The 24,396-nt window shown below is 46.7% G+C and overlaps 1 protein-coding gene across 2 annotated transcripts in view; it reads left to right on the plus strand.

The window, feature by feature from the left end:
• rev3l (REV3 like, DNA directed polymerase zeta catalytic subunit) overlaps positions 1-24,381 on the plus strand; it is a 59,487-nt gene extending 35,106 nt beyond the window's left edge. The window contains exons 9-31 of one of the 2 annotated variants that reach the window (XM_031861437.1): positions 2,641-2,783; positions 3,601-3,729; positions 4,533-4,770; positions 5,501-5,643; positions 6,875-10,712; positions 11,217-12,118; positions 12,235-12,320; positions 12,505-12,630; positions 13,029-13,221; positions 13,565-13,679; positions 13,830-13,945; positions 14,083-14,201; positions 15,272-15,390; positions 15,502-15,643; positions 16,578-16,822; positions 17,583-17,691; positions 18,300-18,506; positions 18,643-18,752; positions 20,092-20,206; positions 20,408-20,545; positions 21,971-22,161; positions 22,709-22,955; positions 23,510-24,381. In XM_031861437.1, coding sequence (XP_031717297.1) covers positions 2,641-2,783; positions 3,601-3,729; positions 4,533-4,770; positions 5,501-5,643; positions 6,875-10,712; positions 11,217-12,118; positions 12,235-12,320; positions 12,505-12,630; positions 13,029-13,221; positions 13,565-13,679; positions 13,830-13,945; positions 14,083-14,201; positions 15,272-15,390; positions 15,502-15,643; positions 16,578-16,822; positions 17,583-17,691; positions 18,300-18,506; positions 18,643-18,752; positions 20,092-20,206; positions 20,408-20,545; positions 21,971-22,161; positions 22,709-22,955; positions 23,510-23,773 — 8,035 coding nt within the window. In that variant the 3' untranslated portion in view covers positions 23,774-24,381. The remainder of the gene's footprint in view (positions 1-2,640; positions 2,784-3,600; positions 3,730-4,532; positions 4,771-5,500; positions 5,644-6,874; positions 10,713-11,216; positions 12,119-12,234; positions 12,321-12,504; positions 12,631-13,028; positions 13,222-13,564; positions 13,680-13,829; positions 13,946-14,082; positions 14,202-15,271; positions 15,391-15,501; positions 15,644-16,577; positions 16,823-17,582; positions 17,692-18,299; positions 18,507-18,642; positions 18,753-20,091; positions 20,207-20,407; positions 20,546-21,970; positions 22,162-22,708; positions 22,956-23,509) is intronic. The other variant, XM_031861438.1, reaches the window with a different exon arrangement.
• The last annotated feature ends 15 nt before the right edge of the window (positions 24,382-24,396 follow it).

Here is a 24,396-nt window from a genome sequence, read left to right on the forward strand (position 1 = left end):
TTATGGCTCGAGGGTATCATGTGCTGCACAGATGGAAAAGCCTATTGAGGAAAATTTGTGATATTGAGCTATATAAATAAAATTAACCTGACTTGATAATGTTGTCTTGAGGCAACAAAGGGGAAATTCTGTGTGTAAACAGTCAATGGAAAGTATGTCCCTACTCTAAGATGTAACGATGTACCCACCATAGCTCCTTTTTTCATTCATCAGAAACATTTCATTAAATATTACAACATCTACAAATGGAAATATTTGTGAATGGGGGGGGGGGGGTTTCTGGTACCTCAGTGCAATGATATCTTTCCATTCCTCTTTCTCCACCCTCCTTGTATTTCTGTCTTTTTGTCAGTCCCGCCGTTAAAACTGTCACATCAAAGCAGAGCCAGTAAAGGCAGCGAGCGAGGGGGGTGGCTCGCTGGCGAAATGTGTTAATCGCTGCGGTAATCTCCCGACGCCTGCCGGGCCTCGCTCCCTCGTCGCCCGCTAAAGTCGTTAGCTGGCAGACTAATTAAGAGACAGCCAGACGGTGGCACGTGCACGCCGGCTCTCTGGAGCCCTTTCCTCACACGGCACTCGGCAGAGTGAACTCTCTGAATGACAATGAGACTGCAGTAAAAATCTCTCTCGCTGTCGTCCTCGACTCAAGACGCTGGAATGGCAGCAAGACGCCAGCCGATAACAGACCATTGATTTCATGTGTTTTTCATCATTCATCACCTCTGTAAAAAACAATCATTTACCAGGTTGGATTCATCGTTTTAGTGCAAGGAGCCGTTATCTCAGTCTCTCACTGGCTGTAACTTGTCACTAAATGCAGCCGCGTGTCTCTCTGAACAGTGTTTTCTTTATTCCTCTGCTGGGCTCAGACACTGTGGTACACAGCTTCACCTGTCTGGTGTTCGCAGTGTGTGTCATCACAGTGTGTTTCTAAAGCCCCTTTCCCACCGGACAAAAACAAAACACTTAACACCTGCTAGCATCTGGCTTTTGTCTTCAGTGGGAGAGGTTACAATCAGCTTTCATTCTTGGGGAAAACATGACTCTGCGTGAGTCACGGGTATTTATTCATCCAGCTCTGATCTCGGCGGTGATGGAAACATGACACCAGGGTGGACACCCCCCCTCTTTTCCGGGGCAATGCTATGTGACCCACGTTGAAGTGGATATATAATAAATTAAATCTACATGGATTTGAAAATGACAATTTATTAACGTACAAAACATAAAAATTATATATATATATATATATATATATATATATTAAAAAAAATAAATAAATAATAGTAATTTTAACTTGCTGGTCATCAAACATAATCGACAGAAACATAGTATAACTCATGAAAACCATCTTGGTTAGTCTTTCCTCTGCTCCAAGAACCACCAACTCTGGTTTGGTCAAAGTAAACCCAAAGTTCAGGAGTTTGATGTGAAAAGAAACGGCGCTTATATGGGCTCCTTAAAGCCACCAGACTCCATTGACAGAGGCAGTCATTTTTACATGTAAAACACATTTCACTCAAATTCTACAGAAACAAAATAGGACTCATCAAAATCCTCCTGGTTCGTACTGTTTCAGCAATCGCCAGCTCTGGTTTGAGAGTTTGAAAGAGAGACGGAATAACGGATATTTTTGAAAAAGGAGGAACCACCGGAACATTTTTTACTGTTTACTAACTCTGTTTCCCGGCACGACAGAAAGGCAATGGGAAAGGAGTCCACACCTTTTTTCTATATATATTTTTTTTGAAGGTTTTCGCATATTCAAAGAAAACCTGCGTATATGCACGAATTTTGACGGAAAACTGGTACAAGCTTGAATTCATCCTGGGAAAATTGACTATGCATGGCTGCAGCCGCTGAGTCGCTGGAGCAACAGGTAGTTGAATTAGTAGCTTGAGGGCATCACATATTAAGTTCCTCCTGCTCGTTGTAGGATTTAAACTTGTAACTTCACGGGCACGAGGCTCCAATGTGAAAAAACCGTCTTCCACACGAGGTTTAGCTCAGCCCAGGAGCAGCACCTAAAATGGAACTCGTTTTTTCATTTTCTTTTTCTTTTTTTATGACCGTTCCTGTGAAATTTGTTCCGCTCATGAGCGGCTGCCGCCCGGCTGGTCTGCATTTCAATATTTCAGAGTCACTAAGTGGTGAGTTGCTAGGCGATGCAGCAGGGCAGCATGGGTAAGGGAGCGTGATCGGCAGCTTGTAGCTGAGAGCGATCTGGGGGGATACAGAGCCCGAGCTGGCTGCCTGCCCGTTTTCCATTCATATTCCCTCTCTAATGCACACACACACACACACACACACACACAGCACTTAGCAGGCTAGAGACGCTCTCCACACATGTGCAGACACACACACACATACACTACCTCCGTGTACACATACACGCAGAGTAAACAGAGCACTTCCCCTGATTAAGACCCACAGTAAAGAGATGCTAATAAAACATGACTGTATGGGGGCCAGATACCAGAAGGTCCTCTGCTTTGTGGTTCAGGTAACGGCCAAGCTGACTGAACTGCCGATGCTCATGTGTTTGCAATGAATAGAAGAGACTTCCATAATGTGGCATTTTAGCAGGAATTTTTATCATGCAGAAATGGCCTCAATTTTCCCGTCTCTCTCTCTGCTCAGGACACAAGGTTCGTCCGTTAGCGACGGGGAGGACCAAGAGGATCTTCTGGGTGAAATGACCCTCCATTCCGACCCGCTGACCCCCGAGGGACTGCCGTGCACCCCGGCTAATGCTGTGGAGGCGCACGGGCAATCGCAGCCAGGTGAGGAAAACCGCCCTACTACTGTTCAGGATGCATGAAAATAGACACCAAGTATCTGTAACGGAGAGTTGCCAAGTTAAATCCCACACACAGAGCAATATGGCAGAAATCACAGCCATTAGTTTACCCCAGCAAACTCACAAAGAGTGATTTTATATATTTTCTTATGCCAAGTGTCTGAACCCCCACCTTCAGTCCGGCCCGGAGCCTCCAATTGTATCGCTTGGTGTTAAATGGACCTTGAGGTGTGACTGTTTTGTCAAAAACTAAAGGGGGAGGAACCAAAGATGTAAGTCATTCTGTTAACAGCTTTTCATTCTCTTTATGAGACGGAGCAACCATCCGAAGGTTTTCCTTCTCTCGCCCCTGAGTAAGAGACGTGTGCCTTGCCATCATTGATAACTGAGCTCATCGTTGCATATGTTCATTCGTTATGTTTTGCGTTGCATCACAGCACATGTCTGGTGTTTTTTCAAAGGGGGGAGACTACTGAACTTGGGATAAACACAAGCAGACCAATCACAGCTCCCGCAGTCTCTTCATAGCGTCTCCGTAGCTGCCATGGCCCACTTTGGGATTTGCATTAGCCTAATCTGCCTGCACTCTCTCTGCCAAGGCTCCTGCAGGCGCACAGAAACACATTGACCTCATGCTGAACCACAGTGTTACTGCTGCGTTGGTGTGTGTGTGTGTGTGTGTGTGTGTGTGTGTGTTGCGGACCCTTCTTTTTTTCTCGATGATCTCAATCAAGGTCTGCCTGAGTCATACAGTGTGATGTTTCAGTGATGCTAACAGTACTCTTGTTCCCCTGTCCCAGACTCTTTGAGGAGCAGTGGTAAAGTCCCAGAGGAGGCTGTCGTGGATGAGGAGGCCATCTTGAGTCTCCTGGAGAACAGTCAGACCTTCCTCCCGCTCTCCCAGACCTCCAACCACTCTCCTCTGTTAGGTACGTAGCCACTTACATCCACGCAACTCTCCAGTTATTTGGTTTACATACAGTATCTCTTTAAAACCTACATTGACGTGAAGCCGCGTCTGTATCATGAATAGACTCATTTTTTAATCAGTGTTTTGTAGTTGTGTTCCAAGACTCTAATGCACAATGTCACACACATATCGCTAGAACCAACGCAACGGACTCTTCCCAGTGTATCTCTGATGTCCATTAAGAAATTAGAAATCTTAATCATCATTTTTAGACGCTGTCTTGAGTATACAAAGTAACAGAATCAACAAACGCAACATGACCTTTTATGGTGTCGATTCACCAAACTGTAAAGAAATAACAGAAACGGGTATCGAGGCGAAGCAGAGGCCCACTCCACACTCGCTACTGCGTGAGCAACACGGTCGTTCAGAAGCAGTCTTGGGTCTCAAGCTCCCTCACACGATGCTAATTAAAAAGAAAACCCCTCAAGTAAAAACAAAGGAGAATCTAAAATAGTGCTTCTTCTGACATTACTAAGAGAGTCCCACCAACATGGACCACTAACTCTCTCCTATGTTCATTCACATACAGGTATTCGTGAGGTGTTGACAAATTGTGAATAAATACATCCATAATTGACAAATTGATAGACTTTCTAAATAGCTCAGCTCACCTTGGAATTTTTGATATATGGCATATAGACGTGGTGACTAATGCTGAAAGCCCGTAAATAACGGGCGTAAAAGTCTAGGGTTCATTTATCGCTTTGATTTAATTGGTTTAATGACTTTTTAAATGCTTTGTTTTTGTTGTCTGTGCAGACGGCAGCCAGGACCAAGCCATCATCGATCTGCTGGCAGGGCTGGAGAACGACGGTTTCTGCAGGACCCCCGTTAGGCAGAATTCCCAGTCCCAGTCACTTCCTGGTGCCGGGAGCTGCCACTGCAACAGCGACGAGGAGGAGGAGGGACCGGAGCTGGACAAGGTGGAGGCCGAGCTCAGCGTGGTGATGTCACAGCGGTGGGACAACGAGCCTCCCGAGAACTCACCCTCACCGAGGCAAGTTTGTCTCTCTCGTATCTGAGTGAGAGATTAGCAGAGATTTAGTTTCATGAAACCATCAGATAGTTAGTTGTTCATCTAATACACGTTTTCACCATTTGTTCTGCCCTTGAAACAGCTCAGTTTAGTCACAAATGTTGGAAGAATACAAACATTACAAGTGGAAAAGAAATGAGTGTATACAGTGGTAATAATGTGCAGATGAGAGACTGGAGATGGATATTTGTTGTACCAACAGAAATGTGATTGCTGCTCTGAGTATTGTAAATTATCAAGACTGAGAGTTGGCACTGACTGTCTTGTTTACTTATTCTTTGATCAGGAAGATTTTCATTTGAATGATAGTTTTGCAAACTCAATACTTTAGTTTGGTAGCTTGTGCTTACACATTGGAGAGATGCGATTTCTTTGGTTAAATGTTTTTTTTTTTTTTTTACAATTTAACACAAAGCATAATGAAAAATCTGGACCTGAATGTCAAACAACAGCTGATCTGGCAGAAATTTTGCCCGATTCTGATAGTAAATAGTCCGGGGCGATCAATTTTTTCGGGTTGAAATTTGGATAAGTCTGTACAGTCTCTGCCCATCTTAATGAATAGTAATGTAAGTAAATACAGCATCACGGTATTTGTGTGTGTGTGTTCTGCTTGAGTGCGAGCGGGAACCAGCAGACACTAAGCAGTGTGCTTGTGCTTTGTTTGACAAGTGCTCCTCTTATGCCCCAGGCCCGGTGTGAAGGAGCCAGACGACGGCTTCAGCGACGAGCAGCAGGAGTCCTCCGACGAAGACATGGAGTGGAGTGGGAGCAGCTCTCTGTTCGCCAACCTGTCCATCCCCCAGCTCGACGGGGCCGCAGACGAGAGCAGCGGTGAGTCACCTCATGCTGTGACGTGCTGAGTCAGCACTTGAATGTCATTCTGCTTTTGATGCTTATCTTACATCCCCCCGCTGGTGTTCCATCAAGGATATCAGAATACAGATCTGACTGCAGCTGCACAATAACAATCTCGGTTGACGCAAGGTTTCGGCTGTACGACCTAATTTCGTCGCGAGGGAGCTGTGATTTTAATTCGGTGCAAGACTTTGGGATTGTAATTGATTCCCTGGAGTTATTGTCAATTAACTCTTAGCATCATGAGTGCACCTGTGTATTTATGTGCATGTGCCATTTGCTCTAGTTATTTATTATGGCATCGGGCTTTTGTTTTAATGAGATGGTCTTTTTATAACACTGCCAGAGCTGCTGGTGTCAGAGCTGGAGCACATGGAACCAGTGTGCACCCTTTACACCGAGCACTTAAGACGATACAGGACACGTGTATGTAACAGCCTCGTTAAATCGGTTCTGATTAAAACGGTTGTCTGGGGCTGTATTCACAAAGGACTGTACCGTACCGCTACTAGTGCTCCTAAAAGTCACTAAGAGGTGACCGTTTGTGTCAGTATAAACATTACAAATATATTCAGTAAACAGGAGCTTGAGGAGCAAATGAGAAACACATGGATGTGATGGATAAGATAGATTTCATAAACAATGTTTTAGATAAACTGTCTTATTTCCAGCCGACAAAACAAATCATCATACTTTGAGAGGTGGTAATTCTACATAATAGCATACATTTTACTGGATAATCCAGTAATGGCCATAACATCATCTTCTTCATGTATTAATTGCAGTTGGAGATGATTTAATATGCACTTAATGAACTGTCAAACAACTGTCCAGTGTCCAAGTAGCATAGACTTGTGCCAGCCATCATCTCCAGTGTTAATGGATTAGTTTGATTTGTTAGTGAGCAGATTCAGTCCTTTGAGCGCTAATTTTAAAATGAGTTTCACAGCGTTGAAATGGATTACCTGCAGCACATTACAGACCGTGAGGAGGTCTTTTTCGTGACTTAGAATTCCTCTAGACCTCTACATTCTCTCATACTTAGGAGATACTTTTAGTGCTTAAAACAACAACTAAGCAGCCTTAAAGTTAGAACTAACACCTCTTTATTTTTCTCTTAAGTTAGCCAGGATGTTTTCTGAAAATCTAAATCCATTTTTTTCTGCTGATAACCTTTAATCAGGAGCCTCTGTTGTTGTATCCATAGATTCATCCTTAACGGACAGTGGCTCCAGGACGCAGTCTTCTGTCCTAGTCTCAGAGAAGATGCTCGGGGAAAGGAATCCCTTTTCCGGGGAGACGGTTCACCTGGAGCCGCCTTCTTCAGCTAAGATCTTTCCTGAGCACAGACCAGTTCATGTTCTGGACACGGAGCAACCACTTGACAAGCACTTTCAATCAAAAAACAGCCAGGACAGCAGTAGTGAATGTTCAACAGGGTTCAAGTTTAATAAAGAAATACCCTACATCCCGCCAGTCAAACACCCCATCCCTTGCAAGTTATCCAGTCATCCTGAGGTGTCTCCCATCTGCGTAGACAAACAGAACTTACGACCCCTGTATACATATGACAAGAAAACCTCCATAGCGTTGGACAAGACAGACCTAGAAAGTTTCCCATTTGGTAAAGGAAAGGTCACCAAAAACGGGAAGAAGTACGGCAGCATAAAGAATGTAGAAACAAACTGTCTGTCCATTCTTCAGAACCATAGGACCTTCTCTCTCTGTTACTCAGAGCTGAGAAACTGCTCAGCTAAGACGGAGCTGGACCTGAGCCAGAAGGACAGTAAAAGCCCCATCCTGAGGAACATCTCCTCAGCTCCTTCACCCATGGTGGATGATGGATTTCTTGATCCTCAGGAGGAAGAAATGGGCCAGGACAGTGAGGAGGGGGATGTTGGTGAACTCAAAATCAGGTACGAGGACTATCAGGAAAATAAGACTGAGAGGACTATTGTGGCCCAGCAGGAAGCACACTACAAGTTCTTCCCAAGTGTCATCCTCTCCAACTGCCTCAGTAGGAAGAAAGCTGCGAGCAAAAAGCCGGCAGATCCCTGCAGCAAGCTTGAACAGGCCCAGCCTCGCAGGTCTAGGCTAAAAATTTATAAAAAGGGGTTGGGAATGTCAGGACAGAGGAATAAAATAAGCATATTTGAAAGCTCTACTTCTGACAGCCAGGATAGCACTGGCCTCACCTTTACCACGCCTGCTTGTCCAGTGACTGTAGACGCAGAGATGCCAGTTTTGGAGAATAACTCAATAAAAGAGGCTGAGCCAATTGAAGATGTGCCAATCATGGAGGAGGAGCCAATCACAAAGGAGGAGCCACAAAGTGAGGACAGCTCTGTAAGTGAACAGAGGGAACAGACAGAACCACTTTCAGAGCCCCCTGCCACCACCTTTTCCAGTTTTTCCTTAGAAGTTAAAGACTCAGCAGAGGATAGCTTAAGCCCAACACAGGATTTATCAGCTACGGTCACCTGTACTAAACCCTCAGCGCTGCCTGGTAGTAAATACACCCTGAGGGCCAAACGGAAGATGATCTATGATGGCGAGGATGGAGAATACTCAGGTGCCACTCGTTCTAAAAGTCCAGCCTCCGTCAAAGAACGGTTTAAGGACACCAATGTCCACAGTGGGCAGGAAGTAAAACACCAGAAACGGAGCAAGAAGGAACCCCCTATTATCATCAAGTACATTATCATCAACAGGTTTAAAGGACAGAAAAACATGCTGGTGAAGATGTCCAAAGTGAATGCAGAAGAGCAGTTGGTGATGCTGACGTCGGACAAGCTAGACCAGTACAATAAACTAGCCCCTCTTAAAGTATTCTGGCCCAAGGTGGCAGAATCCGCTGCTGTCAAGTTTCCCATTCCTGAGTCAAAGGCAAAAAAACAGCCCAAAAGAAAGGCAAAGGTCACCTCCACAAATAAAAAAACAGTCTGCAACTCCTCCAAACCTCCAGTCAGACAGGGTGTAAGGGTCAAAAGGACTAAAGGCTTCAAGAGAGGTCCAATTCTACCCTCTCTACCGCCCCCTAGGCCATGTTACTGTGAGCTAGCAGACGACCATGACCGTGATTATTCTGATGTCATGGTAGAGTTGGGCTACCTTTCTGATAGATCCCCAAGTCCTGCAAACTCAACACCCCCTCGTTGTTGGTCCCCAAGTGACCCTCTCATGGACACCAGGAGTTCAGAACAGCTGATAAACCCACTCAGTGACCCATGTCTTAGTTCTGCTTCTATCAAAGCACACACAGTGTGTTCAACCAAAGGAGCACAAAAAAAGTGTCAAACTGCCAAACCTAAGAGATCCACACACACTAAAAGAAAAGTAAGCAAGTCTGTTACTAAGCCTCAGGTGGAAGAGGAACCCCAAAAAGAGAAGTCAAGACCAAGGAGAGGTGGTGCTCCAAAGCAGAGGAAGAAAGCTAAAGATACAGCAGAAAGCATCTTCAACAGTTCTACAACCACCACAAGACCGAGAAAGTCTCGCAAAAAGAAGACTGAGGAACACAAAAGCCATGACTCAAGTCAAGACACCTCCCAGCTTCTTTTCCTGGAGGATGAGCTACCTCCTTCTGTGAGTTCCTCTCAAGACGTCCCTCCATTTCAGCAGCCAATGAGCACAGATGGTAACAGCCAGGGCAGTTCCCAGCCAGCATCTAATTCGGGCTCTAACTTAGGAGCCCAGTCGATAGAACCAAAGGTTGAGGACTGTGAGACTTCCATCATGGAGGTCAACCAAAGCTTTTCAGTACCGGTTCAGCTGAAGCAGCAAGGTTGCCAGACCACTATGGTAAAGTTAGAGGCTTCACAAGAGAAGTGCACAGCTCCTCCACCTCCTCTGGCTGGTAGACTCCTACTGGAAGACAGTAAAGACTCCAAAGCCTCCCCACACTCAGGCCCTAAGAACGGGCAGATCCCCACTCTCTCTGAGACCCCCTCTGGCTTGGCTGTGCTCAAGCAGCTTCTCCAGAAGAGGCAGCAGGCAAAGGCTCTTCCTCTACAAGTGGTTGGTGCAGACAGCCACTCAACTGCCATAGCTCAGGCCACAGCACTACTAGATCCCAAATCTAAACCAGTCAAATCCAGAAGAGCTCCCTCCGCCACTCCACGGAAACCAAGGGCCCCGAAATCTACCACTCCCAAGGATAAAAAGCCCAGAATCAGGAAAGGCAAGGCAAGCAGCACTCAGCCAAATCTATCAGTGAAGCAGGAGGGCAACATGTCCGATGACTGCCCCATCTTCCTGTCAGACCCAGGCCTGGACAGCTGCAACTACATAGAGGACAGCTTGTCACCAGAGCTCCCGCACAACTATACCTTTGATATAAATGCCATTGATCAGACGGAGTTCTCCAGCCCGTACAGCGGCAGTCAGTTTGTCCTGACTGATAAGAATTTACCAGTTAAGTTCTTGAGTGATGTCAGCCAGGAAGCTGTATCTGCTCAGGCACTGGGCTTTGAGAAGAAACTTGATAGGCTATTTGATTCTGGGGAGGAGCTTCAGAGGGGCTCTGACTGGCACAAAGCAAGGCCCGTCAGCCCTGACCTCTTTGATAGACCCGAGAACGGGGAGTCTCTATCAAATCACCTCACATTCCTCGACTCCGAGAAAACCAAGAGCAGAGAGTGGGACTTCTCTTTAGGTAAAGCCCACACACTCAGCCCCTTTCAAGACTTTCACTGTGAGAGAAAAGAGCTGCTCTTTTCCGTCTTCGACTCTGTCCTACCTTTGCCTTTAAGCTCTGCGTCATTCGTCGACCACGAGGGCTCCCCAACGGGGGATCTTCTGGAGGGCATTGATGGACTAACGTCCACCACGCCCAGTAGCTCGCCACGCTCCATCAGCTCACTATCCCAGGTGAGGGCAAGCCAGCTGCTGCGGGGAGCAGGGGGTGGAGCCCACGTCCTCAAACCCCTCATGTCCCCTCCAAGTCGGGAGGAGATCCTCGGCACTCTGCTGGACCTGGAGATATCGGAGGCCACATTCCAGGAGCCCTTCTGCAGCAACCCCTCTGATGCGCCAGGGAAACCAATGTAAGGCTTTACGCACCATCAGCACAAAGTAATTATATTCAAGGCATCTTGCATGCATGTGTGGACTAAATGTACACGTAAGAAAAATGACACACCAGCATGACTGATATTATCGCCCAATTTTAGTCACTCAGATATATTGTATCATACATTTCAGCAGATAAGTAAGTTGTTACTTAAGTGTACCCTGTGAGTTTCTGACCACTAGTAGTGTTATGGACAATCAGGTTTCTACATCTGGTCACACATCTGGTCAGTCTTATATAACTACATTTAGGGGAATCTTATGAAAAACATTAGTACGTCCAAATGGAAACCAATACATCTAGTTTTTTTTCTCACACTCAAATATCAAACCCTAAAAAATCCAGTATTAGTCGGGCTCTAATCAATACTATCAACAGGTCTTTATTTAATACATCACTCATGTCTTTGCAAAGTTTTCCACTTCTGAAGTTGTAAAATTGCAGTGATTGATGAAAGATTCCTCTGTTGTCTCTCCAGGGAAGTTGGCGGCCGTAAGTTAACGGTGCATACCAGGCTGACTAAGGAGCTGGCAGAGTTCAGTGGAGACTTGTCTTTGGAGGGCCTCCATTTCTGGAAGACGGCCTTCTCAGCCATGACACACCCTGCCATCACTATTACCTCATCTTCCCAAGGCCGGGGAGCTCAGGCCTCAGAGGCCAGCAAAGATCATGCCGAGCTTGACCCGTCCTCCGCCAGTGACAAGAAGGTCATCCTGCTGCCCTGCAAAAACCCGCCAAGCAGAGAGCGTGTGCAGCTGTGGCTGGAAGCCAGGAAACAGTACGAGAGTTTGCAAAAAGGGCTGCTGAAGAAGGGGAGGGTTGGGCTGGATGTGGAGGGGAACCCGGAAAGAACTGAGCAGCCAGCTGTTTCCAGCTGTCCAGCAGCGAAGGTTGAGCTGTGTGAGAGACTCTCCAGTATCAGGATGCAAAGGAGGAAGAAAAGCAACCTGTCTTTAATCATAACTCCCATGGAGAACACAGGCTCTCATTGTAAATCCACAGCGGTGAGTCTGGTTTCAGATGAAGGCGGTGTGGATATTGAGCGGGAGGGCAGAGAGAACGATGATCGCGACGATAAAACCACCTCTCCAGAGTCCCCAGAGCTGCCTCCCTGGCAGCAGTCCTGTCAGCCCAGCCCCTTAGGGCCAGACCGGCTCAGCGGAAACAGGCAAAGTGAAAACTCTCCAGAACTACTGTCACCTGGGCTCTCTAACTCCCTGGAGAGAATGGGGGAGAATCCCAGCCCTTCGCTCCGCCATCTCAGTAACAGGGAAGAGGGGAGGACGAGTCCCCACCTCCTTCACAGCACCCCCTTTTTAAGGAGGAGGCGGAGAAGCAAGGAAGACCTGGAGCCCGTGTGCAGCTCGCCCATATCTGAGGGTAAGAAAACATTCTGCCTGTAATCTGTTAGCCAGGAATTTATCATAGCTGACTTATTCTTTGATTACAGGGATTGTTTCTTCATGTTGTCTTCCTGTTTCTTACTCCTGCTGCAGACGATCCCATTTCTCAGAGACTCCAGCAAAGGAGGAGAAGCCAAGTGGACCCGCTGAGACGAGTGTTGCTGACCACACAGATGAAGGTCAGACCACAATGTTGATTTTGTTTAGACCTCTCACCACATAGGGAACTCAGGGAAAAGGGTTTTAATACCAGTGTAGAACTGTGCATGGAGAGTCCTATCTACCTGATATTATGCCTCCAGCTTGTTGAAGTTAGCCATAATGTTTTTTTGCTGTTTCTTTTGTACTCTTTGTCTTCCACAGAACCAGTTTGTTGCTTTGAATGTGCCAAAGAATGATAACTCTGAGATTGAAGGCCCCAGCATAGCCAACTCTTATGGTTTTAAAATCAGCATGCAAAACCTGCAGGATGCCAAAGCTCTGCACGAGGTGAGCCGCTCCAGCCTTTTCCCAGCCTTTTCCCAGCCTTTTCCCAGCCTGTCTGGGTTCTGTTTGGCGCTTTTAGGGTGGAAGAGTCCACTATTTAAGGTCGGAGTTAGATAGATATTTAATAAATGCACTTATTGAATCAGAGTCTTTTAGAGTACTATACAATCTAATTAGGTTCATACAGTTTTAAGTGGCAGCCAAGATTTGTTCATTTCCATTCTGTTGTGCACATAACATTCACATTTATAAATAAGCAATATCAAAATTACATATTATATTTTATTAAAAAGCATTTTATATCGCCATAACAAGCGCTCTAAAGATTTGTTTGTACATCGAGCTAAAAGAAAAGCTGGCACATCTGGGACCTCAACACAGTCTAATGTGTTCCTCCCCAGGTCCAGCACCTAACACTGATAGGCATGGAGCTCCACGCAAGAACCCGACGTGACCTCGAGCCTGACCCCGAGTTCGACCCCATATGTGCCTTATTCTACTGCCTCAGTTGTGACGCTCCCCTGCCCGATGTCGACAGCACTCAGCTGATGGGCGCCATCGTGGTGGACAAAGACCGTCAAAGCAGTGACCAAGGTTACAACTGATTTTATCACAGCGCTGCTGAAGAGGACATTATTTGTACTAAGATTTAATAATATGTAGCATTATTTTAGTCTAAGTAGGACGCATTGTTTTGCACGTGTTGCTCGTAGTCACACAATCAGTACCTACAAACAGTCAGGCTGATGAACAGGGTTGTAAGAAAATGTTGAGTATCACTATAATGTTTTGTGATAATGCATAGATTATGTTTTTTCTATATGGAGGTGTTCTTTATACAATGACCGTTTTCCTTAAATTAGATTTAACCATAAATATTGTATGGTACATAGTGTAGTACACAGCCCGACTGAAAATTGTGTTTGCACACCCTCAGCAGGTCACAGAGGAACAGCGCCCCTGCTGGTCAGGTCGGGCATCTCTGGGCTGCAAGTGACATACGCCACCGACGAGAAGGTGCTGTTTCAGGAGCTGATCACCATCATGAGGAGGTGTGTAAGCATGTGGTTTTTACGCTGCTCCTTCACATACTGCTCAAAAGCATTGTTTGGGTTATGAAATACTAAGCTAAGCAGCCACTGCACGTGTTCTATGGTCGGGAAAACGAAGCCTTGGCTCTGACATGGCTGTTGTTCTGTCAGGTTTGACCCAGACATCCTGGTGGGCTACGAGGTGCAGATGCGCTCCTGGGGCTACCTCCTCCAGCGGGCCGCAGCGCTCGGCGTGGACCTGTGTCGGCAGCTGTCACGAGTGCCAGGTAGGGCCGACTGGCACCACAGCTGCTCCTCTAACAGTTAACAGGAAGCAGTCTGAGTTCAACGCAGATTTTTTTTCGTATGTACTTATGTGTGTGTGTGTGTGTGTGTGTGTGTGTGTGTGTGTGTGTGTCCTCAGGTGACTCCAAAGAGAACCGCTTCGCCGCAGACAGAGACGAGTACGGAGCAGACACCATGAGCGAGATCAACATCATCGGACGCATCACCCTCAACCTGTGGAGGACGATGAAGACTGAGGCAGGTGTCCCGGCATGACCTCCACCCAACTCCCGTACACACACACACACACACACACACACACACTGTTGTTCTCAAAAGTTTTATCTTGTGACCTACTTTCTCTCATTCCTCCAGGCAGGATTCTCACCACTGGTGTTCTGGTTCCACTTGATTTTTGTTTTGATATATCGGGGGTTATATAATTCTTTTATTGAAACTACAAAATCAAATCTTGTCTCATCCTCCACCCGTCCAATGAGTGTTTTTGATTCCTGTGTTTGTTTGGATTCCCTGCCGATATCTGCGTGGTGCGGTCCTTTCTTCAGCTTTAGGCTGAGTGCCGTTGCTTTTTGATCACTCACTCAGAACACACGGGGAAGGCCCTCTTATGGCCAGCGGTTACATTACTATGTAACTATGTCACAGCTCAACGGAAATACTGTGTGAGAAATGCAACAGTTAGCAAAAGAGTTTGAATGATTTGGAGGAATTTCCATCTATTTTCATAGACATTTTATGAGTCTTCAGGGGCATTTTCTCTAATTAATTTTGGGCCCTGCGGGGAGTCATGAGATTTGTGGAACATCATAAAACCGTGGGTTTGGCACCCCTCAAAGAGTCATCAAAATAAAAGAATAATTTCTGTTACACAAAACTATATGTATTATTAAGTTTTTGTTCTTGTGAAATAATGGATACCTTGACCTCACCGGGAGTCAAAACACCGTTCTATGAGGAAAAGAAACCGCTCTTTGGTCAAATGTCACACAAAGGCCATAACCTGTGATTAGTGGTCACAAAAAGAAAACGTAGGAACCGCTGCCATCAAAAGGACTCCGCTGTACAAATCAGACAATGAAAGTCTGGGCGTGTCACAAGTTGTACACGTTGTCGGTGTTCACTGAATATCTTCTTGGTGTATGAAATGTTTTTTGAGTGTATTCGCCCCGACAGGACTTTTGAATTTGATACACGACGTCAACAAAGGAGTCGAGGTCTGACTGACTTGATGAGCAGTCGTGGAGGATCTACCTTTTAAAGGAAATGGTCGAAGATATGTTTTATTTATTTTCATTTTCTGGCCCCAGGCGACGCTGAACAACTACACTTTTGAGAACGTGGCCTTCCATGTCCTCCACCAGCGCTTCCCCCTCTACAGCCCCCGCACACTGTCCGACTGGTTCGACCACAACACCGACCTCTACAGGTTTGTGCCCGCACCAAACACACCCCATCAGAACTGAAAAAGTTGAGCAATGATAATCAAAATAAAGATTTAACACCAAAACAATTTGCCTCTCAACAAATACTGTGTTAGGTGGAAGATGGTGGACCACTACGTGAGCCGCGTGCGAGGCTCAATGCAGCTTCTTCAGCAGCGCGACATCATCGGCAGAACCAGCGAGCTGGCCAGATTGTTTGGGATTCAGTTCTTTCACGTTCTGACCCGAGGATCTCAGGTTGGTCCACAGCTTCCCGCTCTGTAGCCATTAGGCCCCTGATGCACCGTCTCGCCCCGTAGATGAGCGTCTGTCCCCCTAGTTTGTGCGCGGTGTGTCCTGAACCGTTGGAACTTGTTGGTGGCTTTTTTGGCCGATTGAGCGTGTTGAATTGGCGGTCAGAGAAATCACTCTGATTGGCTGTTCAGCCTAAAGAGAATCAGTGCAGGAAAACAAAGCCAGCAAACGAGTAAAGTCAGAATGTACATGCTGGTTTGCTGTAGTCTTCTCGCTGTGTTCAAGTGCAATGTTTTGTCCAGGACACGCAACAGTGAGCCTTTGAAGCTATCAGGGGGTTATGAACGGTTACACCGGTGACTCTGGTACGTGCGCTGGTAATGTTGAAAGGGTTCCCACTAGCAAACATATAGCTGTGCTTCATTCTTATGTTAAGGCTGCTTAAAACTACTCTTTATCATCTGTCGTCCACCACTCTGGTCCAGACTGAAAAATATGGTTCAGATGTCCATGACCCCCAGAAGATGAATAGTTACTGACTTTGGGGATTGCTTGAATTTTAATCAAGCTCCACCTTCAGGTCAGATGATCAGAATGACTCTGTTCTCTGGTTAAAGTGCTCTCTGTCACACCACTGATCAGAGTGCAGTGATTGCTGTGACTCACAATATTAAACCCTATACGTCATTGTTTTTGTTAATGTCAACAGCAGCACTTCGATGTGATAGTATGTGGCTGTCTTAGAAATAAATTGATACCTAGATAGACTGACTAAATACATTCGCAGCGTATCAAAGGTAATTATAGGGGAAATAAAGAAGACAAAGAAAATGTAACAAGGCATCAAAATGTATGTGATCTAAAAGGGTTTAAAACACATTTTACATTAATCTGCACTTATAAGATATTTAACATTCTTCCTTTTTTGTCCCTCCAGTACCGCGTTGAGTCCATGATGCTCCGCCTGGCCAAGCCGCTGAACTACATCCCCGTGACGCCCAGCGTCCAGCAGCGAGCCCAGCAGAGGGCGCCGCAGTGCATTCCTCTGGTGATGGAGCCCGAGTCGCGCTTCTACAGCAACTCGGTGATCGTGTTGGACTTCCAGTCACTCTATCCCTCCATCATCATCGCGTACAACTACTGCTACTCCACCTGCCTGGGCCACGTGGACAGCCTGGGAACGTAAGCACACGTGGTGGGGCCCAACACAAACACAACTCGCTTAAGTGGCGCGTCTGCCAGGAAAGTGTCCTTTTCTGGCGCTGCCTTCCTTCCTCCTCGTTATTTTTAATGGAACTGACACGCTGAGAGCTCCGCGTGGCGTTCACAGCTAAGAGCAGAGAGCGCTGCTAGTTGGGATATATTTCAGGCTTACTGTAGTTGCATAGCAACAGCAGGAGCCATGAACACTTTTCCTCCCAACATGCATCTGTCTGCCACTCCGAGGTGGCTGGCTTCATGCTCTTCACTCCCAGCAGAGTAGAAAAGCGGCAAATTAGCTCCAGGAGCTCCGGCTGCAATGCTGCATTTATTTAGTATTCGTCTGTAACCGTCTTAAACGCTGCAGTTATTTTACATTTAATAATTAAAACTGTCATCGGCTAGTTGCTATAACAGCCGCACATGTTTTGTAAGAAGTGGCCGTTAACTGACTGCCCACTCGATATTTGAGTTTATTTAAAAGTCTTATTTGTAGACGCATCCTCGTCATGTAAGTTGATATCTTAAGACATCGTTGAATAGCTGAGCCAAAGTTGCTTCGGGCCTTTCAGTCGGCCACAGTGAGGCTGCTTCAGACGTTCCTCTTAGTCATACTTGGGTGATTGAGCGATAGCTAAGATGCTGCAGTGCTGCCAGCAGCGCAGTGTGACAACTAAGTATCGATAACGGATGAGAACTGCCTCTCTCTCTGACATTAACACACCAGCGTCTTCTGTTTCAGGCCCGATGAGTTTAAGTTCGGCTGCTCCTCCCTGCGGGTTCCTCCTGAGCTCCTCTACCAGCTCCGCAACGACATCACCGTGTCACCCAACGGCATCACCTTCGTCAAGGTACGGCACCCTCTGCCCTGTGTGTTGTCTTTGATAAGTATGAATGAGTATGAATCATTTGTCTGAGTCTTCCAGCGGTGCAGCTTTATTAAGGTTCATTAGCTGCTGCGGAGGCCAAGAACATCTATAGAAAGCCCACTTCATGCTCTACGTCCTCCCATTCATTCTTTTCACTCATTCACTCATCCCTCCACACTCCCTGGCCCCGGGCCCAGTCTCATTATGTAACACACAGCCACAGCGCAGTGCAGTGAACACCGGTCATGTGTAATGAGGTTATTAAAAGGCACAGAAGGAACTCAAATATGGATCTGATTTTATTTCTTTTATCGATGCATTCTTTTGGAGAAAACCTGCTGAAGCCGGATATTTGTCGTTTAGTTTCTGGACCACTCTGTCGATGTGCCCTTCATCTAAACCATGTATTATATATTTATCTTTGTAGTACACTTCACAGGAAATGTTGGACACCTACTCCAGGTGTTTGAGTCGGTATCGGCCCGGTATCGATATCGGTGCATCCCTAGTAGAACAGAAAGAAACCCTCCTGCAGTGTGAATGTGGACCACTGCGCCCTGTGTTCACCCCTTTGTTGTGTGTGTGTCCAGTCGTCGGTGCGTAAAGGCGTCCTGCCCAGCATGCTGGAGGAGATCCTGAACACCAGGATCATGGTGAAGCAGTCGATGAAAGCCTACAAGCAGGACAAGACCCTGACGAAGCTGCTGGACGCCCGGCAGCTCGGACTCAAGCTCATCGCCAACGTCACCTTCGGCTACACCGCCGCCAGCTACTCTGGACGCATGCCCAGCGTGGAGGTGAGCTTGTCGAAGGTCACTTCCTGTTGTCTGCACTGAGGATAACATGGTTAAAGCCTTCTGTGGTTGTTGTGGAGGAGTGGAATGGATATAACACCGCACATGTTCTTAGTATTTATAATATGTCCCGTTCCAGGTTGGAGACAGTATCGTCCACAAAGCCAGAGAGACCCTGGAGAGAGCCATCAAGCTGGTCAACGACACTAAGAAATGGGGAGCGCGCGTCGTGTACGGAGACACCGACAGGTACCTTTCTTTAGAGTCACTGTTCACATCAAAGCAGCAGGAATACAAGTAGCGCACGCTCACAGTGACTGATACGAACTCATGTGAGCCCAGAGCCACGACTGACACACTTTAATAATTTCCGCTTGCTGTCTCTCACCCCGCGTTCACGCTGCTGATGTGTCACTATTTTGTGATGATGTGATAGCACCTTTACCACGGAGCACCAACAGTCAAATTACACCTTTTATTGTTTTGACAAGTAGCTCCAAGGCACTAGTTAATTGTCGGTATCTAAAAGGTTTTCCCAGCAATGATTTAGAGACGTTTTGTTCTTCGTGGTGTTTCACACAGAAGAACTGTGATGTTTTCTGCTCTTTGTTGGTGAGACTGAATTACTGAAATAGAGAAACCAGAGAGGAGACCTGGGCCTGTATTTATCAATCCGTACTCTGAGTGTAATTCATTTGCCAAAAATGAAACTAAACGCACAATAAATAATCATTTTATTTTGGGAAAATTATGTAGTTGAAAACTGGTATCATGGCAGCGCTCATTCAGACTAAAATACCTAAACAGCTATTGGATGGACTCCCATGTAATGCGGATCAGATGGGATCAGTTGTAATAACTTTGGGGATCCTCTCACCTTTCCTCCAGTGCCGTCATCATCGGGTCAACTGTCGTTCCCATCAGCCTCAGCTGTGCTTTGTGTTTACTCATAATCACAGGTTGTAGCATGCTAACAGGCTAAACTAAGGTGGTGGACATGGTAAACATTATTCAGTTAAATTCAATCCAACTTTATTAATCCAGGAAGGCAATTTGATTTTGGGCAGAAGTACAAACAGAAGGAGGTCTGTCATTACCTGCTTATCAGTATGTTAGCATTGTCATTGTTAGCATGCTGACGTTAACACTGAGCCCAGTAGTAGTAGTACAACCTCTTGCCAGTGTTTACTCATAGCCTTGGGAGCCTGAAATTAATCAGGCTACTTATTGATTGTCATCGTGTGGTTGCATACGCAAAAATATAGCATATGCTGTTATGAGATTGCAGCTTTTTCGGAACGTCAGCATCATATCTATGCACACTCATCCTGGGTGGCTCTGTTATGTCGGTTATTTCCTTGTACACGTACAGTAAAGCCCGTACTACTCTGAAGTACGAGGGTTTAGTTGAACTCGTAGTCCAATTCCAGAAGAGGGATTCTGAGAAGCTTGATAAACACAGACCCTGAACAAGAAGTTGATGACGCTTTGTTGAGTGACAGTGACGGGGAGCGACTGTAGTGATGGCGGCGCTGCGTAGGTGGAGCGCAGTATTGATGCCCGGCTTGTGTCTCTGTGTGTCTGGCAGCATGTTTGTTTTGCTGAAGGGAGCCACCAAAGAGCAGGCCTTCAAGATCGGCAACGAGATCGCCGAGGCCGTCACCGCAACCAACCCCAAGCCGGTCAAGCTCAAGTTTGAGAAGGTAGTGCTTTGCCAACACACACACACACACACACACACACACACACACACACACACAGCAGCCTCACTGTAATGTTTGTGCATTTTCATTTGTGTCGGTCTGTGCCAATTCTCTCTCTCAATCGGCACAGACAGACACATTTTAGATTTTTTTTTATTTGTGTGTGTGTGTGTGTGTGTGTGTGTGTGTGTTGGTTCCCAGGTGTACCTGCCCTGCGTGTTGCAGACAAAGAAGCGCTATGCAGGCTACATGTACGAGAGCCTGGACCAAAAGGAGCCCGTGTTCGACGCCAAAGGGATCGAGACGGTGCGCCGTGACGGCTGCCCCGCTGTTTCCAAGGTAACAGGCAAACGATCCTCGCCTCCTCCCTCCTCCGCTCCTCACCAATCACAGACAGTTTCCACTTCCACCTTCACGCGTGTCAATCAGGCAAAAAAGGGCCCCGGCTCAGGAGCATGGCTGGATAAATGTCACAAGATCGAAACAGCAGATCACTATATATATATTTATTATATATATATATTAGGGGTGTAACGGTTCACAAAATTCACGGTTCGGTTCGGTACGATACAGTGGAGCCACGGTTCGGTACGTTTACAATACAGTAGAAAACTATAAATGCCAGAGAAACGTACTTGATTTTAAAATAAATTTATTCATTAAAACTAACATCATAAAGTTATTCTTTGACTTTGAACAATGATGGAACTATACCTGAGTGACTCATCTTCTGGGGTATCTTCTTAGCAACACATAAGCATAAAAAACAAAAACTGCTCCTTAAAAAATGTTATGTAGTATTGTTACTTACATCTTCTCAATCATCATTTTAGTATGAACAATGATGGAACTATACCCGAGTAAACGTGGCTCTTCATCTCCCATTCAGTGGTCAGGTGATGTGCGTTACAGTCAGGTAGCTTTGTGTAACCCTCGATGTCCAGGGACCCGCTGTCAGAGCAGCAGCGGGTGCCTCGGACATTTGATTCTCCACTCGTGCTTTTGTTTTCTTGTACAAAGCGGGAATTACGGTTTGGCTGAAATGGGCTCGTGAAGGAATTCTGTAACGGGGCTCAATAACGTTCAGCAGGTTCATGAAGCTGCGTTTACCACTACAGAGTCCGGTCTCATGTCCGCGGCTATAAATGTACCAATCGCCGTGGTGATGGCTTTAGCCCTGTTCGACTCGGTAGTGAACAGCTGCTTAAATGCTTCGGGGAGTTTAGCAAATGCAACATAGTGTTGTTTTTTTATCCACCACTCTCTCGCCATCGCCCTCATAGTTCACAGAGAAACCAACGTGGCTCCAAACACCAGACCTGCAGGTCGTTTGAGGATCTTCTATTTCTGGTCTATAGCCATACTGCACCGAGCTAGCTTCGTGTAGCGTGTCTCAGCGCAAAAGTGCCTGACTGGAGTAGAATGTTTTTCTTTGGTGGTGGGCGTGTCAGAGAGCACGCTGTCCGTTATGTCATGTGGGTTGCTAGTTTGAGAACAGTGGCTCCCCCGAAAACATAATATTTCCCACAATTTAAGCTTCTGCATTTTCCAAATGCACTAGTATTATTAAAACGTATTGTTCGGTTCGTCATGCGTACCGAACCGTAAGCCTCATACCGAACGGTTCAACACGAATACGCGTATTGTTACACCCCTAATATATATACACGAATATTCCGTATGAATCCAGCTTCATACAACCACTTTTTTTCTTTTGTTCATTCATCTCATGTTTCCGCTCCTCTCACCCATCATGTCCTCCAGATTCTGGAGCGTTCCATCAAGCTGCTGTTTGAGACTCGGGACATCAGCCAGGTGAAGCAGTTCGTGCAGCATCAGTGCATGAAGGTTCTGGACGGCCGGGCCAGCATGCAGGACCTGACCTTTGCCAAGGAGTACCGGGGCAGCGGCTCGTACCAGCCCGGAGCCTGCGTGCCCGCCCTGGAGCTCACCAGGTGTGTGTGTGTGTGTGTGTGTGTGTGTGTGTGTGCGTGTGCGTGTGCGCGTGCGTGCGTGCGTGCGTGCGTGCGTGACGGCACATTGTCAGTGGCCATTTACAGAAAAGCAACACTAAAACACAGTCTGTTGTTTCACTACTGTGTGTGTGTGTGGGGGGGGGGCTGCAGAGATCAGAAAACGCTTGCTGTCAACTACAGTTACAGTAGTCGGTGTGTGAATCCAATTACTGCTTCCCCACAGTGCTCATTGTCTGGCTGCACTAGCCGGCATGTACAGTACCTGAGTCTGTTGCTAGGCAACACATCTCTTAATGGGTGGGGAGAAAAAAAAAAAATCTGATTTCAGAGGCTCGGATAAGAGGAAAATATTGAGCCTCATTCATGAGCAGCAGAATAGTTTATCTGGTGTGTTTTATCCGCTGGGTTGATTCCTGATGTTGATCATCAATTGAATCTATTACATTATTTAATATATTATTTAGAACATTTAACAAACACACAGTTCTGATGCACATTGTCAAGTTGTGTTGCGTTTCCGTCTCAGGCGCATGATGGCGTACGACCGTCGGCTGGAGCCCCGCGTGGGCGAGCGGGTGCCCTACGTGATCGTGTACGGGATGCCCGGCGTGCCCCTCATCCAGCTGGTGCGTCGGCCCATGGAGGTCCTGCAGGACCCCGGCCTCCGCCTCAACGCCACGTACTACATCACCAAGCAGATCCTGCCGCCGCTGGGCCGCATGTTCCAGCTGATCGGGGTGGACGTGTTCGGCTGGTACCAGGAGCTCCCCAGGGTGAGACGGAGAACAATTTGTATTTTCAGGAAATTGAGCGGCCGTTAGGATTTCTTTTTTTTTTAGAAGCGATGCAAATGATGATTAACTTACTAAACAACGCCACAGGAAACTATAGTGTCAAAGAAGAAAGCCGTAATAAAGACACACAGATAAGCCAGAATGGGTTTTATGTTCAGTGACTCACAAGGTCTTTTCATTCAGTCTGTTTGGTGGAGAGAGAACAAAGGATGAGGAGAAAATCTCATTTGTGCTTCCTGCTGAGGATCGAGTGAGACTCATCGAACCTGCCTCCGTCTTTGTGTCGATACTGAAGTCCGGTTCCACTCTGACGGAGCACACACGCCCTCTGCTGGTGGAGCTGAGAGCAGAGCTCATCAAAACAATGGCAGACCTCACATTGTGTGTGACCATTGGTCAACAGTTTTACAATCTGATCCAGTCAGAAGGCTGTGGTTGTGTTCTTCCTCTAGCAAATTCTGACCATGTTGTTGGACGATAAAATGCACTCAGACTCCGTCACATTAAGACTCCCCCCCGCCCTCTGCACACAGATCCAGAAGGCGTCCTGCTCCTCGGCCGTGGGTGGAGAGGAGGTCGGGAGGAAGGGAACCATCTCCCAGTACTTCACCACGCTGCACTGCCCCGTGTGTGACGAGCTGACCCAGCTGGGTGTGTGCTCGCGCTGCCGCTCCGAGCCCCAGAGAGTCACGGTTACGCTCTACCAGGACATGAGGCTGTGGGAGAGTCAGCAAGACCAGCTGCTGAAGGTGAGAGACCTTCTGGGGGCGAGGAGGACGAGGAACCCGGGGGAATAATAGATTATGGGTTCCAGCTCTCAACTTTAATTTTATAAAACGGCACCTACAGTCATGATAAAGACAAATGCATTTCATGTTTTAAATCCCAGCCTGCTGCAGGTCGACTTCGTGCCCTTCCTTCTCTTTTGGATGAAATACTAAAAGATTAGTTTTTTGCCACCTGGACGTGTAGGTGGCGTGCTACTCGCGCTGCAGTTGGTTTAGCGACCTGCTTTCACTTTAACAGTCTGTTCTGTTTTAAAGACTATCGCACATTACTTTTTCTCTGTCGAGCGTCACAGCATTTAAAATGAAATTCTCAGTTATCCTCAAAACAGCCCTGGCTACGCCGACATAGAAGAGCGTGAGTGTCGGCCCAGTTTAACCCCCGTTCACGCCGGCCTTTGACCCTGTCTCCCTGGGTCATATTGATAGAGATGAAGCACCATCCCAACTGTGATCTGGCTCCTAGCTGGAATGATAATCAAATACCTTTCAGATCTTGCAGACTCAGCTTTTCGTCCGTGTAAAATAATAAAAATGGAAATTGTAGCCTCGCCTCAAGAGTGCACTATTTCTGTGTTCACCCAGCTCGTGTGTGTGTGTGTGTGTGTGTGTGTGTGTGTGTGTGTGTGTGTGTG

This window comes from Anarrhichthys ocellatus, unplaced genomic scaffold (assembly GCF_004355925.1).
Source record: "Anarrhichthys ocellatus isolate YVR2014 unplaced genomic scaffold, GSC_Weel_1.0 scaffold25, whole genome shotgun sequence".
Lineage (NCBI taxonomy): Eukaryota > Metazoa > Chordata > Actinopteri > Perciformes > Anarhichadidae > Anarrhichthys > Anarrhichthys ocellatus.